Source organism: Schistocerca nitens, chromosome 9 (assembly GCF_023898315.1).
Source record: "Schistocerca nitens isolate TAMUIC-IGC-003100 chromosome 9, iqSchNite1.1, whole genome shotgun sequence".
Classification (NCBI taxonomy): domain Eukaryota; kingdom Metazoa; phylum Arthropoda; class Insecta; order Orthoptera; family Acrididae; genus Schistocerca; species Schistocerca nitens.
Window position 1 is genome coordinate 396,121,720 of NC_064622.1, and position 14,750 is coordinate 396,136,469.

At 41.7% G+C, this 14,750-nt stretch overlaps 1 protein-coding gene across 1 annotated transcript in view; it reads left to right on the forward strand.

The window, feature by feature from the left end:
• Window positions 1–6,656, forward strand: part of LOC126203380 (chondroadherin-like protein) — a 219,421-nt gene extending 212,765 nt beyond the window's left edge. The window contains exon 8 of the mRNA XM_049937677.1: window positions 5,694–6,656. Coding sequence (XP_049793634.1) covers window positions 5,694–5,724 — 31 coding nt within the window. The 3' untranslated portion in view covers window positions 5,725–6,656. The remainder of the gene's footprint in view (window positions 1–5,693) is intronic.
• Window positions 6,657–14,750: the final 8,094 nt, after the last annotated feature.

Below are 14,750 nucleotides of genomic sequence, written 5' to 3' on the forward strand. Positions count from 1 at the left end.
ATACGTCACTAAAGTGGACTGTGGGCTGTATTTACATTCACAGAGACGATTTATCATGCATAAAGGTTTCATTTTGCTGATCTGATTGTCACAGCCAGTATGTGCTTAGACGAGACTACTGGCATTTGTTCATGCCTTTCTGGGAGTTTTCCTTGACACATTAACTTATTCCGCAATCATTACTCATATCTGTGAACACAGCTTTATAGTGTTCCTATCATTATGCACCCACCTATGCCAAGGTTGTCAGAAATGTTTCCAATCCCTTGTTGCACTGATAATTGATTGTATTCTTTATTCAGTGGATGAAACGTTTTTGGTATCTTTTAGTAGTAAATCAGACTGTTGTAGTGACAGTTTCTTTTCATAGTCTTATGCAGCCTATTATAGATATGCCTGTGTGAGGTGTGATACCCACATTTCCATGCATAATTGGCCTACCCCTAATAATCTGATCAAATAAGCAGTTATACACTGTGCGACCGTTTCTTTTAATTTGCTTAGTCTTATGGAGAGTTATCTATCACTGTAGGTCACTGGGAATAGATTCTGCTGCTTCTCACTGGTATGCTAAATGTTCCACTGACACCTCACATATGTCTAAAGTGTCTAGCCCCTCAAACTCTGAGAACATTAAATTTTGACTGGTCCCTAATGTGGCTTTGCCATAAGAAGAATTTGGAAGCAGAGGCTATATACTTTGATATGAAGTTGCTTTCCTGCTTCATAAACCTGTGTACTGAAATGTTATATTGTAACCTCCTAGCAGTCGGTATTTGCCAAAACGACACTTGAGCACATATGTTTGAAGTTTGGATTTCAGTAAGTGCGTCGTAACTTGCTCTTCAGTGCAATAGCGATAAATTTCTGTAACAACATATGTTGTGTTCCAATACGCAAAAAATTTGTCTGCTGTAAGAAATCCACTTGACAGACCTTTAGGTTTCCACTCATCAAGCCAATCTACAACATTTTGAAAAAATTGCATAGAAACACTTTCAGTTGTCAAAGCATCCATATACGTATCCTGATTGTGTTTCCTTTTAAACACTGATTTCACATTCATCACCTCAAATCATTTTGCTGTTATTCTAACGTACTCAGCCATTAATGATCCATGTTGAAAACTGAATTTACAACTATCTACTTCGAGGACATCTGAAATACGTCGATTAAATATTTGCAACTCAAGTTTCATGTTCTGTTTCTCCAATGATGTAGGACAAAGTGATTTCAGAGTAAGTATGTTTTAAACATGACTGTGCTTCAGCAATAGTGCACGTAGAAACCTGGTTGACGGGAAACCAGGTGCAGAATTAAAGGTTTTCTTGAAAGTTGGCTCAAGTCACTAGCCTTGTATGTGGCATTCTAAACGTCTACTGGAGCCAAAACTACAATTGTTTTATTTTATGTTTTATGACAAAGCCCTTCAGTATTGGATTACTACCTTCAGATATGTGTTTTAACTGCTAATGTTTGTGGGTGAGATTCACATTGACCTAGACGAGAGCCTTATGGATTCGACATCTGGTTAGGTGAATGTATGATTTTATGAGTCCATTTTCCTTCTGAAGAAGACGAATTCATATTAGTCAAAAACCATGGTAAAGGATTAATAAACCTTTAATCTGTAACTGGGTGACCGTTATTTACAATCCTGTCAAATGGCTCAAATGGCTCTGAGCACTACGGGACCTAACTTCTGAGGTCATCATTTCCCTAGAACTTAGAACTACTTAAACCTAACTAACCTAAGGACATCACACACATCCATGCCCGAGGCAGGCTTCGAACCTGCTACCGTAGCTGTCTCGCGGTTCCAGACTGAAGCGCCTACAATCCTGTCGAGTCTCATAAAGCTCTTTTAATGTTTTAAAAGAAGCTACTGAAAATTTATTTTGTTCAAATTCCTCTCTGGCTGGAAAATCAGTATAGAACATATCTATATCTTCATTTTCCTGATTCAGCCAAATATTGCTTATGGATTTCAAGATGTAGCCTGGATTGGTTAGTAATAAAAGTGGATTATCAGGTTACATGGATGTTTAAAAGAGATATTAATATCTTTGTCCACATAACTCAAATTATTTTCCTATTAATCTTGTTGCCAGTTGCAACACAAAGTCTACAGCTAATACGTTCAAGGCCATCTATTGTGGCTAATAGCACACCATGTAATAACTGAACAGAAATGGTCTCCATTCTGCAGCATAAACACAAATACTGAATTTGCATGTTCTGATTTACATGACACGCCCAATATGCTACCACCTCTGTATTCCAAATAAGAGTAGATGAATTTCATTAACATTCAAAACAACATTAACATTATTGATATTCAAATACTGAAATTTCGGTTTTTTGTAAGATTATAAAATCACAAGTGAAAATCTCATTCTGTAAGATTATAAGTTACTTCCCAAAACTTTTCATGTGACGGGTTTACATTAAATATGCCGCAGATTCTGTGTAGAGCACTTGGCTGTGGCACATTCATTAATGCCTGCTATATACAAACTTACAAGCATGAGAGAGAATAGCAAACACAAACATCAAAACACCATTAATATGGAACCAAACTTACAGTTAAATTTTTGACAATTATAAGTATTTGTTCAGACAAAGTCCAACGTGTCCTTTCACACTCCTCTACTTAATCTTCCAACACGCCTAAATTCTCTGTCCCTGTCTCTTCCATATATTCTATACAACTTCCTGAGCACCCAGAATTTGTGTCTGAAGCCTCTTGCAATCTGCTCACAATTTCATGGATGTTATTTACAGCTAGGGGAAAAGATCTTTTTCCAATGGCTTAAGCTGCAAATTTTTGTTAAGTAATGGCATATTTAAACCTGCATCTGCAATAACAGAATGGGTAATAAATGACGCTGGGTTTCTTGTGATCTTCAAAAAGTACCAAACTTACTCTTTCTTTCACTTACATTCCAAGTACAGGGCAATGTCACTATCTTGGCATGCAATAGTAGCTCTCCTAAAGAACTGAAGCTGAAAGTATCACCAATTTTTTTTAGTACATAAATTGTGTTGTAACGCTGCTACTAACTGTTCATCTTCACGTCCCAACTTTTTCTCCTCTGGCACGTCACGTCTCCTCTCCTTTTTTTGAATTGTAGGAAGGACACTTTTGGAACAGGAATGGAACTGCACCTGGCTTCAAACGTGGTCTTTGGAGGGGCACTTAATAACTGACCTACCCATATACCCTGGTTTGTGTTTCCTAAATTACAGCATCCTTTGGAAAGTGTCTATTACATACTGGTAAATAAATATCAGTAAATACTAGTAACTGCATGACCAGGTAGTTCAAAATGGCTCGAAGCACTATGGGACTCAACTTCTGAGGTCATTAGTCCCCTAGAACTTAGAACTAATTAAACCTAACTAACCTAAGGACATCACACACATCCATGCCCGAGGCAAGATTCGAACCTGCGACCGTAGCGGTCTCGCGGTTCCAGACTGCAGCGCCTAGAACCGCACGGCCACTTCGGCCGGCCAGGTAGTTCAAGCAGGGTATTAATACTTCTTGACAGATTTACCAGACCACTGCAAGAAATACCCATGAATGTCCACGCGGTCCTTTCTACGTAATGTCTGTGACTGTGTAATCGCTCTGCTTATATAAAATTACTGTGGTGATTTAAAAACACAACAAGACTCTCAGCACAGAGGCAAGGATACATACTCAAATGTGAAACATGAGGAAGGGGCAGCTACGCCATGCATTAATGCAGCATGGCAATAAAATCAACAGAATAACTGAAAACAGGTGGACGAGGAAAGAAGACAACTTGTCCCATAGTAAACTATAGGCATTTAGTATTGTAAGATGCCAAAATATTATACATTAGTAATGATGATGAAACAAACGTCTATGGCTTTGTAACATGAATCCCAGAAATCTGGTGAGGACTATATGGTTATGCACTGAGGTGACAAAAGTCAGCCGGCCGCGGTGGCCGTGCGGTTCTGGCGCTGCAGTCCGGAACCGCGGGGCTGCTACGGTCGCAGGTTCGAATCCTGCCTCGGGCATGGATGTGTGTGATGTCCTTAGGTTAGTTAGGTTTAAGTAGTTCTAAGTTCTAGGGGACTTATGACCTAAGATGTTGAGTCCCATAGTGCTCAGAGCCATTTGAACCATTTTTTTGACAAAAGTCATGGGATAGCGATATGCAGATACACATGTGGCGGTAGTATCGCGCACATGAGGTATAAAAGGCCAGTGCATTGGCGTAGCTGTCATGTGTACTCAGGCGATTCATGGGAAAAGGTTTCCGACGTGATTATGACCGCACGACGGGAAGTAACAGACTTTGAATGGGAGATGGTAGTTGGAGATACACTCACCGGGCATTCCACTACGGAAATCCGTTATGGGATTCAATTCTGCAATATCCAGAGTTGCTAGAGTGTCGAGAATACCAAATTTCAGGTATTACTTCTCACCACGGACAACGCAGGTACCGACAGCCTTCACTTACCGACCGATAGCAGCGGCGTTTGCGTCGAGTTGTCAGTGCTAACAGACAAGCAACACTGCATGAAATAACAGTAGAAATAAATGTGGGACGTACGACGAACGTATCCCTCAGGACAGTCGGCGAAATTTGACCTTATTAGGCTGTAGCAGCAGACCAGTGATGCGAGTGCCATTGCTAACAGCATGACGTCGTGTGCAACGCATTTCCTGGGCTCGTGACCGTATCGGCTGGACCCTAGTCGAGTGGAAAATCGTGGTCTGGTCAAATGAGTACCGATTTCATTTGGTAAGAGCTTATGGTAGTTTTCAAGTGTGGCGCAACCCCCACCCAAAGCCATGGACCCAAGTTGACAACAAGACACTATGCGAGCTGGTGGTGTTTCCATCATGGTGGGGCTGTGTTTACATGGAATGGACCGAGTCCTCTTGTCCAGGTGAAACCGTCTATAAATGTCCAGTTTTATTTTACTTGCACTACCAGTTTCAGCGGTACATTATGCCATTTTCAGCCACCCTGACCGTCGAGTGGGAAGATTCACACCTTTAGTAGAGTCGAAATAGGGTCCAGCATACAATCACTGTTATCTGTAGACTTTATTTTTAACAAAGCGATCCCTCTGACTATTATTTGGAGACTGAACACTGATGAGTGATGATCGAAGTGATGGTTTTGTTAAAAAGAAGTCTATCGATTCCAGTGTCTGTTTACTGGCCCTCTTTCGACTGTACATGAGGTGGAATTCTGGGCTGGGCTGAAAATGGCGTAAAGTAACGCTGAAACTGGTAGCACAAATAAAATAAAACTGGAAATTTAGATGGCTGAAGGCGTTTCGATTTGACAGTTGAGCAGAAGATTGGTGACTTTGTTGGATCCAGCCACCTTCTAGGGTTTTAGATGTATAACTTCTTCAACGTCCTCTGGTGTTACCAGCTGGAAACGCCGTAAGGCATTTTCGTTGTGTTTCCCCATTCGTCTCTGCTCCGCTTATTACACTTTCCATACGGCGCCTTACCGCGCCAAGTGCCCGATAACGCCACCAGGCGGTATTCATTGTCACGGTGGGCAGTAGTCATAACGTTTGACTCATCATTGTATAACTCTTTTGTGAGGCTAACAAATTGTGGAGTAAAAATACTTCACATATGGGTATTTTGTGCTGAACGTTAGTTTAAATTTTTTATTTTTCCACAGGTGCGGTACTCTCAGCTGGCGGGCGCTATGAGCAGCGTGACTGGGGTTCCGGTTGCCCCCTGACGTCATCTTCCGCGTGAGCCTTCCTTCGCTCCTCGCCGCATCACTTGCTGTGAACTCTGCATTGTAATTCCAACTCGATCATTGTATTCAGTGTTTATCTGAAATGCTTAAAATACTCCCCACCGCACCGGTTGTGGAGGAAGAGGGATAATCGTGTTCCATATTCTGACTGGCTGTGCTACCGATCGTCCTGAAACACTTTCTAGAACATGTTTCTCAATCAAAGCATCTAACGAGGACGTGTTTTATGTGAAACCTCTGAGTGCTCCTTGGACAAAATTTACTGGAACTGGTGTCCCACACTGACAGATTTCACTCTTGAATCCTGATTGCTCATTAATTTTCGAGAGAAATAATGGAAAACAGAAGTGTGGAAAAAAATGAATGAACTGGAGTCAGTACTAAATAAAAATACAGTGGTCTTTTTTTCTTTTTTTTTAAGCTTGATACACACCTAGCGACAAAGTCGCACGACATTGTATACGAACAGTCCCATTGCATTGTACCGTGACAGTTTCTATACAAAGCAGTGCGTTCGCATCTTTGGAGTCGGTCCGCATTAAGTCATAGGCAAATGTTGAAAGAAATAGTTTACAACTGTGATCAAGCGACAAAGATCAGATAAACACTTAAAAATCACACTCGAAAACGAGATATTATAACATGAGGTATCAATATGCAGATGAGGAAGTATTAATTTACTGAATGTGTATACATACAATTTTTAGTCTGAATTAGAAATACTACTTATGTGTGTATGCATGTACAAATAATATTTCTCAATATACTACAGGTAACGTGCTGTATAAATTGTGAAATAAAATGAAATGTACTTAATATTTAAGGAATGGTCCACCGGTAGGTGGAGGAACATAGACATATTAAAAACTTAAACACATAGTATTGATGTTCCACAATAATATTTATTTTACTGTTCATTATGAATCGTCTTTAATCTATCAGGGTCATCCTCAGATAACTTAAGACTACACAGTTGATCCACAACACATCAGCGAGAGTTTATAGCTGTGCAAACATTGTTTATCCAAAGATATGTGACCTTTTGCAACTATATAACTATACACAAACACATGCATAATCAAATTCACAAAGGATTTCATTACTTTACACTCAGAGGTTAAAAGTGCAATAATGTATGGGCCAAAAACGGTGTACAGACTCCTATGTTATTTGGACAAAATATCTGATGAATGTGTGAACGAACTAAAAAAGGGGAGCAGAGGGGCAGAAAGGAGTCAGTGAAATGTGGGCGCGAAACTGTTATACTGTTTACATCAAGAATACTGTATAATGATGAAAAAAACTTTAACTGGTTGCTGATACTTTAGTGAGGGTGAGTAATGGAATGGTGGTTGGTGCTAAAGGATCAGGTCGGAATCCGTTGAATGGTGTTTACTGATAGTCGGAATTTCAGTAATGTTAGTGTTTTGCCTTTGGTCCTTTGTGGAGAATATTTTGTAATGTGGATGTGTTGATAGACATGGCCTTCAGTTCTCATTGCAGCATGAAAAATGCTTCGTCAGTTTTTTATTATTTATATTTTTCTTATTGTTAAACGTTACTTATCAAGATGTGGCCAATGTGGGGGAAATTAGTAATTCCGTATATAAAAACCACAACAACAAGAAGTTGGTTATTGAGGTATCAGTTTGTGAAGTTGGAACAAATCCACGATCTGAAAACAACTTTTTATCAGGATCATAAAAATATTAACCAGGCGAAGAAGAGTAAATAATATTTGGTTCGCATATGACGACTTGTTATTTTTCCTGCAAGATTTAAAAGCACTCTTATTTATTGTTCATATACAACGAAAAATTAAGGTTTAAATAAATACATTCTTCTAACAATTAAATAGTTCTGACAGTGTTTAAATAATTTTTTAAGAGAAAGTGTTCTGTACTGGAAGATAAATACTTGTCTTGACAAGTCAGTCTCAGTGTGTCTCCTTTGTTTGTGTATGAAATTTTAAAACAGTTTGCCGAAGCCTTTAAATAATGAGTTGCTGGAATATTGTATTGAGTTTCATCACAATACCCATTTATTTCTACATTCTTGACACACCTTTTACAACACAACTTGTTAATGACAAACATTGTGTAACATTTCAAAACAAGACAAACTTAATTAATCAGGGAGTCACATGAACCAACTTCGACTGCTAAAGCCACTCCGACGCCATCCAAGGCTGTCTCACGCTACTCTAACGTGCTTGGCACCAAAAATCTCTAAAGTATTATGAACTCAACATGTAGTGCATTCTGGAACAGGATGTAGTGCAAAGATGACTGTCTTAATCGAAATTGTTTTTCAAATTAAATTTAGATAATGGTTTCTGAAAATAAGTATTTGTGTGAAGATTTCTACACCTAATGGCTCATAAACAAGGGTTACAAATTTTGACAGTTTAGAAAATAGCAGCACCTTGTAATTGTAAAAGATTGACTTTATGGTCAACAATAAAATCAGGAAAATTATGAACGAAAACAGGAATTTTGTTTGCATCACACCTGAATCTTTACTGTAAATTAGTTTTTAGATCATTTAAGTTTACAATTGTGATTACTAATTTTCGTAGTTCAAGATCAATATTACACAATGGATCGATATGAATAACAAAAAGTATACTATCAGGAAAACAATTTTTAAGCACTCAAATATATTCAAAATAGCTTCAGATGAGGAATATATAATTTAATTAAGGAAATAAACCCAAATCTGGCCAAAACTTGTACAGAATCGAATATTTCAATTGATGTATGAAAGTTTTGAGGAGGCAAGATTCATCACAGAGGACCATTTAAAATCAAGAGGCAGCAGAACCACTGACTGTCATGAAGAAAGAAACAAGGGATCAGCAAGCACTGAAGATGATGTAAGTACATTACAAATACATTTTTATTTAAATTTTCATACATGACAAAGAGCGAAAACAAATTTATTAAAATACATAATTAAAGTTATTAACAACAATATTTAATAATTTGAGAATATTATTTAGGGTTTTGTAAAAACGTTTCCTAAGTGATTATTGTTTTAAACGTTGTAAGCGCTCTTGACTCATAATTTCGTAAACATCATATTGCCATGGAATCTCTCCTTCAGGAATGTGGAACTAATCGCTGAATTCATTCCGAATTTTATGCAGGTTTGTTGTTGGCTTTAGGGATACGTTTTGCAAATCCATCAATGTACTACTCTCATCCAGTTTCTTCCTCCAGAACCTCTCAATAAAATTGCCATCTGTATCATAAATAAATAAATAAATAAATAAAAACAGCTGGAGTGTAATAAATTTCACACAGTGTCTTTTGGCGTCTTCTTTGGAGAGGACTAAATGACAGTTTGCTTACTCCTCGGTTGAGTATTACTCTTTGTAGTTGATTATTTTGACGGTTAATGATATTGCGTTAATAAGGAATGAAGTTTTTGTGCAGCATCGTGACGTTCTCTGGTCTAGGTAACTCCGTAGGAATACACCGGAGCTCTGCAATTTATTTGATTTTCGTGCGAGGGTTCGGGTCAACAGGTATTTACGGTACCTGTGAGGTAATTGTGTGTTATGAAGTCACTTCTTAGTCCATATTTTGAAATGCATAGCGATATTTATCCTTATATTTTCGTTGGTTTCGAAACAAATTAGGTTTTAATCTTTGCTGTGAATCGGAAAAAACTATATTTTCTGTTCCAGCGGTAATGTTAAGATGCCGTCGAGTTATCAGTTCCTTTTATTGTGAAATACGGAGGTGGTCACAGGTTGAAGTATGAAAATTGCAGTAGGGTTTCTTTATATTTTCTAAGATGGCGGGAGTGTTGATCGTGAAATTCCGGAAGTGACTGTCTCTCTTTTGAAATTGTTTGAGGAGATTAGAAATCCGATGATTCACGTTAATTTTTTGTAGAATTCTAATGTCGTGTTGCAATGATCGTTTCGGTTTGGTCCTGATCCATGTGTTTATTCGTAACCGTGTATCAAAGGCTCCATTTGAGCTGTACTGATAAAATTGATTTGGCGATGGTTCCTTCGGATATTTTACGATGGCGCGTTTCCTTGAGTCATACTGTCTATCGTAAACTTCAATCCAGCCTTACAGCGTTTTTACGGATACTCGATTAGTTCTCTTTTCGTAAGAACCTCTTCGACTTTTTCCTGATGCTTACAAATGTTCGTAACTTTGTATCGTACTCTCCGCTAAAGTTTATTTTACCGCAGTTGCATCGATTGTTTTGCTATAGATATTTTGTTGTTTGTTCAACTTTTTCTTTTAACAAAATCGTGTAGTGAAAACTGCCTATTTCATTTACCGTTCAAATAATAACTAAAGATATGACAATGTAATGGCCACGTTGTTTACATAGTCAGATGGATAGTTGCCTTCACACTAGTTTTACTAGACACATGGTATAGGTATCTACACTTTTAATGTTATTTTTCCCATTGTGGTATTCATTATGAATTACATACAAGATGAATAACAAACATTACATAATTCAATGTGTGCGACAGCGTTCGTGTGTACAGACTGTTTCAAATTCCTATTACAGAAATCCAAGGGCTTTGGAGGGGTCTTAGTGGACGAAGTTTTGATAAGGAAGCCATATCCGCAAATATACCTTCTGAATAAAAAGTAAATTTGAAGAGTACTTTCAAATCTCTCGCTTCACGATACGCACACAGAGGGCACAATGAACCTGTGTGCTCTACGTCTACATCCACATCATTACGCTGCAGTTCTCATTTAAGTGCCTCGCAAAAGATTCACCGAATCACCTTCCAGCTATTTTCTTTACCAATCCACTCCAGAACACCGCGCGAGAAAATAAACATTTAAATCTTTTAGTGCCAGCTCTGATTTCTCCTATGTAGGTGGACATCAACAAAATTTTTTCACTCTCTGACGAGAAAGTAGGTGATCGAAATTTCATGAGATGACCTTGCCGCAACGTAAAACGCCCAACTTTCAATGATTGGCAGCATTATTTGAGTACCATATTCGTGACATTCACTCCTCTGTTTCGCGACAGTACAAAGCAAGCTGCCCTTTTTTAACTTTTTCGATGTCCTCCCTCGATACCATTTGATGCAGATCCCAGAACACACAGCAGTATTCCAGAATAGAACGGAAAAGCGTAATATAAGCAAATGGAAATGATTCAAATGGCTCTAAGCACTATGGGACTTAACGTCAGAGGTCATCAGTCCCATAGACTTAGAACTACTTAAACCTAACTAGCCTAAGGACATCACACACATCCATGCCCGAGGCAGGATTCGAACCTGCGACCGTAGCAGCAGCGCGGTTCCGGACTGAATCGCCCAGAACCGCTCGGCCACAGCGGCCGGCTAAATGGAAATGAGCGCACGGCATTGTGGGTCGCGAGTCCCCCATTCGGGGAAGTTCGGCCGTCGAGGGCAAATACTTATTGCATTCGATGCCACACTGGGCGACTTGCGCGTCGGAGATGGGGGTGAAATGAAGATGAGGACAATACAACTCCCAGTCCATGAGCAGAGAAAATCTGCCCCATCCGGGAATCGAATCCGGGCCCCTTGGCGTAGCATTGCGCCGCGCTGATCACTCAGCTAACGGAGGCGGACGTAATATAAGCAGTCTCTTTAGTAAACCTCTTGCATTTTCTAAAGTGTTCTGCTAATAATTCGCAGTCAACCTTATCTATGTCATCGTTCCAGTTTAAAGGGAGAGCAAATTACCCAGACTACACTCGTGCTTGAGAATGACAGCAAACAGCAACTCCCAACAAACTTTAAACGTATTATCAAACATTTCATAGCTTACATGTTTAACTTCAAACATGTAATACATTTGTACATTTGTAACCAGACGTTTGAAGCTGTATTATACTCGTACACTCCTGGAAATGGAAAAAAGAACACATTGACACCGGTGTGTCAGACCCACCACACTTGCTCCGGACACTGCGAGAGGGCTGTACAAGCAATGATCACACGCACGGCACAGCGGACACACCAGGAACCGCGGTGTTGGCCGTCGAATGGCGCTAGCTGCGCAGCATTTGTGCACCGCCGCCGTCAGTGTCAGCCAGTTTGCCGTGGCATACGGAGCTCCATCGCAGTCTTTAACACTGGTAACATACCGCGACAGCGTGGACGTGAACCGTGTGTGCAGTTGACGGACTTTGAGCGAGGGCGTATAGTGGGCATGCGGGAGGCCGGGTGGACGTACCGCCGAATTGCTCAACACGTGGGGCGTGAGGTCTCCACAGTACATCGATGTTGTCGCCAGTGGTCGGCGGAAGGTGCACGTGCCCGTCGACCTGGGACCGGACCGCAGCGACGCACGGATGCACGCCAAGACCGTAGGATCATACGCAGTGCCGTAGGGGACCGCACCGCCACTTCCCAGCAAATTAGGGACACTGTTGCTCCTGGGGTATCGGCGAGGACCATTCGCAACCGTCTCCATGAAGCTGGGCTACGGTCCCGCACACCGTTAGGCCGTCTTCCGCTCACGCCCCAACATCGTGCAGCCCGCCTCCAGTGGTGTCGCGACAGGCGTGAATGGAGGGACGAATGGAGACGTGTCGTCTTCAGCGATGAGAGTCGCTTCTGCCTTGGTGCCAATGATGGTCGTATGCGTGTTTGGCGCCGTGCAGGTGAGCGCCACAATCAGGACTGCATACGAGCGAGGCACACAGGGCCAACACCCGGCATCATGGTGTGGGGAGCGATCTCCTACACTGGCCGTACACCACTGGTGATCGTCGAGGGGACACTGAATAGTGCACGGTACATCCAAACCGTCATCGAACCCATCGTTCTACCATTCCTAGACCGGCAAGGGAACTTGCTGTTCCAACAGGACAATGCACGTCCGCATGTATCCCGTGCCACCCAACGTGCTCTAGAAGGTGTAAGTCAACTACCCTGGCCAGCAAGATCTCCGGATCTGTCCCCCATTGAGCATGTTTGGGACTGGATGAAGCGTCGTCTCACGCGGTCTGCACGTCCAGCACGAACGCTGGTCCAACTGAGGCGCCAGGTGGAAATGGCATGGCAAACCGTTCCACAGGACTACATCCAGCATCTCTACGATCGTCTCCATGGGAGAATAGCAGCCTGCATTGCTGCGAAAGGGGGATATACACTGTACTAGTGCCGACATTGTGCATGCTCAGTTGCCTGTGTCTATGTGCCTGTGGTTCTGTCAGTGTGATCATGTGATGTATCTGACCCCAGGAATGTGTCAATAAAGTTTCCCCTTCCTGGGACAATGAATTCACGGTGTTCTTATTTCAATTTCCAGGAGTGTACATGGGAGTTCGATTGGGGATTTACTCGCATCTCCTAATTAGGAACAAATTAAGAAAGCCCTTCCACAGGCTCCTCCTCAGAAGATCAAGAAGACACATCAATGACAGGGGATTGGTGACCAATGAACAGGTAGTTATTAGTGGAGGACATTCCACCACCCAGCAACTCATAAGGGTGGTGGAAGAAATCACCATTCCCTACAGTAACAAGTAAGGCTGTGGAGCAGTATTCTTAGATGTATCGAAAGCCCTCGACACCGTGTGGTACTAGGGGCAATTTGGAAGCTAAATGAAATAGATTTCCCCGGAACATACGTTAAACTGATCGCCTCATACTTGGAAGATCGTACTTTTGTGGTGGGAGTCGAAGAAGAAGTCCACCGTAAGAAGAATTCATGCAGGAGTTTCGCAGGGATCGGTCCTTGCGCCAATCCTGTATTCTTTCTACATACCCGTCCTCCCCAGAATTCAACGAGTGAAACGCGCCATATATTCAGGTGACACGGCGCTTTATAGAAGAAGCAGATTGCTCCAGCCGATGCATCGCGGACGAAGAATGGTCAACTAGATGGAGAATTTTCTTCGACATTTTGAAGAGCGAGATCGTCGTCTATACTCTTTAACGCGCTTGTAGAAAAGGCTGCGTCAGTAAAGTGCCTCGGTCTCATACTTGACAGCAAGCTTATCTGGCAACGGCACACCTCACACGTCCAGGAAAATCTCCTGCTTAGGATATGTGCACTCTACTTCACGAACGCTCAGACTTACCACTGGGGACAAGATTAGCAATTTACAGGATATTTATGCCGCCATTAATGGATTATTGCTGTGCAGCATGGGCTTCAGCAGCAAAGACTCATCTTCACAGACTACAGATAGCAGAACAAGGCGTCGCGAAGGATATTTCACGTGCCGCACAACTTCCAACTAAATACATGCATGAAAGGGTACACCGAGAATAAGTTGTGTCCCACTTCAAGAAGGCTGCTGTCAACGTACACAAGAAAGCGACGGATTTAGCGTGTCCCTTAATCAGCGGCATTGGCGACTTAAATGCAGCCTTAGGTCACTACGAAAGACCTATTTACACTTGTAGTAGGCCAAAAGAAGTAAGAACCTCAACTCATTTACCCCGCAAGTGACAACACAATAATAAACAGCAGTTTACACACCTTCACCTAATCGTGAATATACGAGTAGCAGCAAATGTCCTCGGGTAAAGACTACAGCAAAAGCTAGACCAAGAACACTGAGTCAGTCACACGTTCGTGTTTTCGTGCTGTAACTCCATGACGACTGCAGCACTACCAAGCGGCAGCTGTCTGAACTGGCTGTGCTAATGGCCGAACGCCGCCTGCAGCGCCGCCAAGCAGCGGTCGCACCAACCCGCTGTGTGTGACGACCGCGCTCTATGGCGGGAATGTCGGCTGGAGTTCGTTTCCTCACGAATTCTGGAAATAATTGACTGACGAGCGTGGGCGGGAGTTTGGCGGGAGCACTTCCCACTAGGCTTTAAAACACAAGCAGTGCAAGGCTTATGTCACGATACTGAGACACGAGGCCCACGACGGAGGCAGAGAACGACAGTAGCATTCCTAGTGGCTTGGCAGTGAACTCTGAATACGAGAGATTATAGCGTGAAAATCCATTTTCTTAATTCGAAATGCACGCGTCAGACGA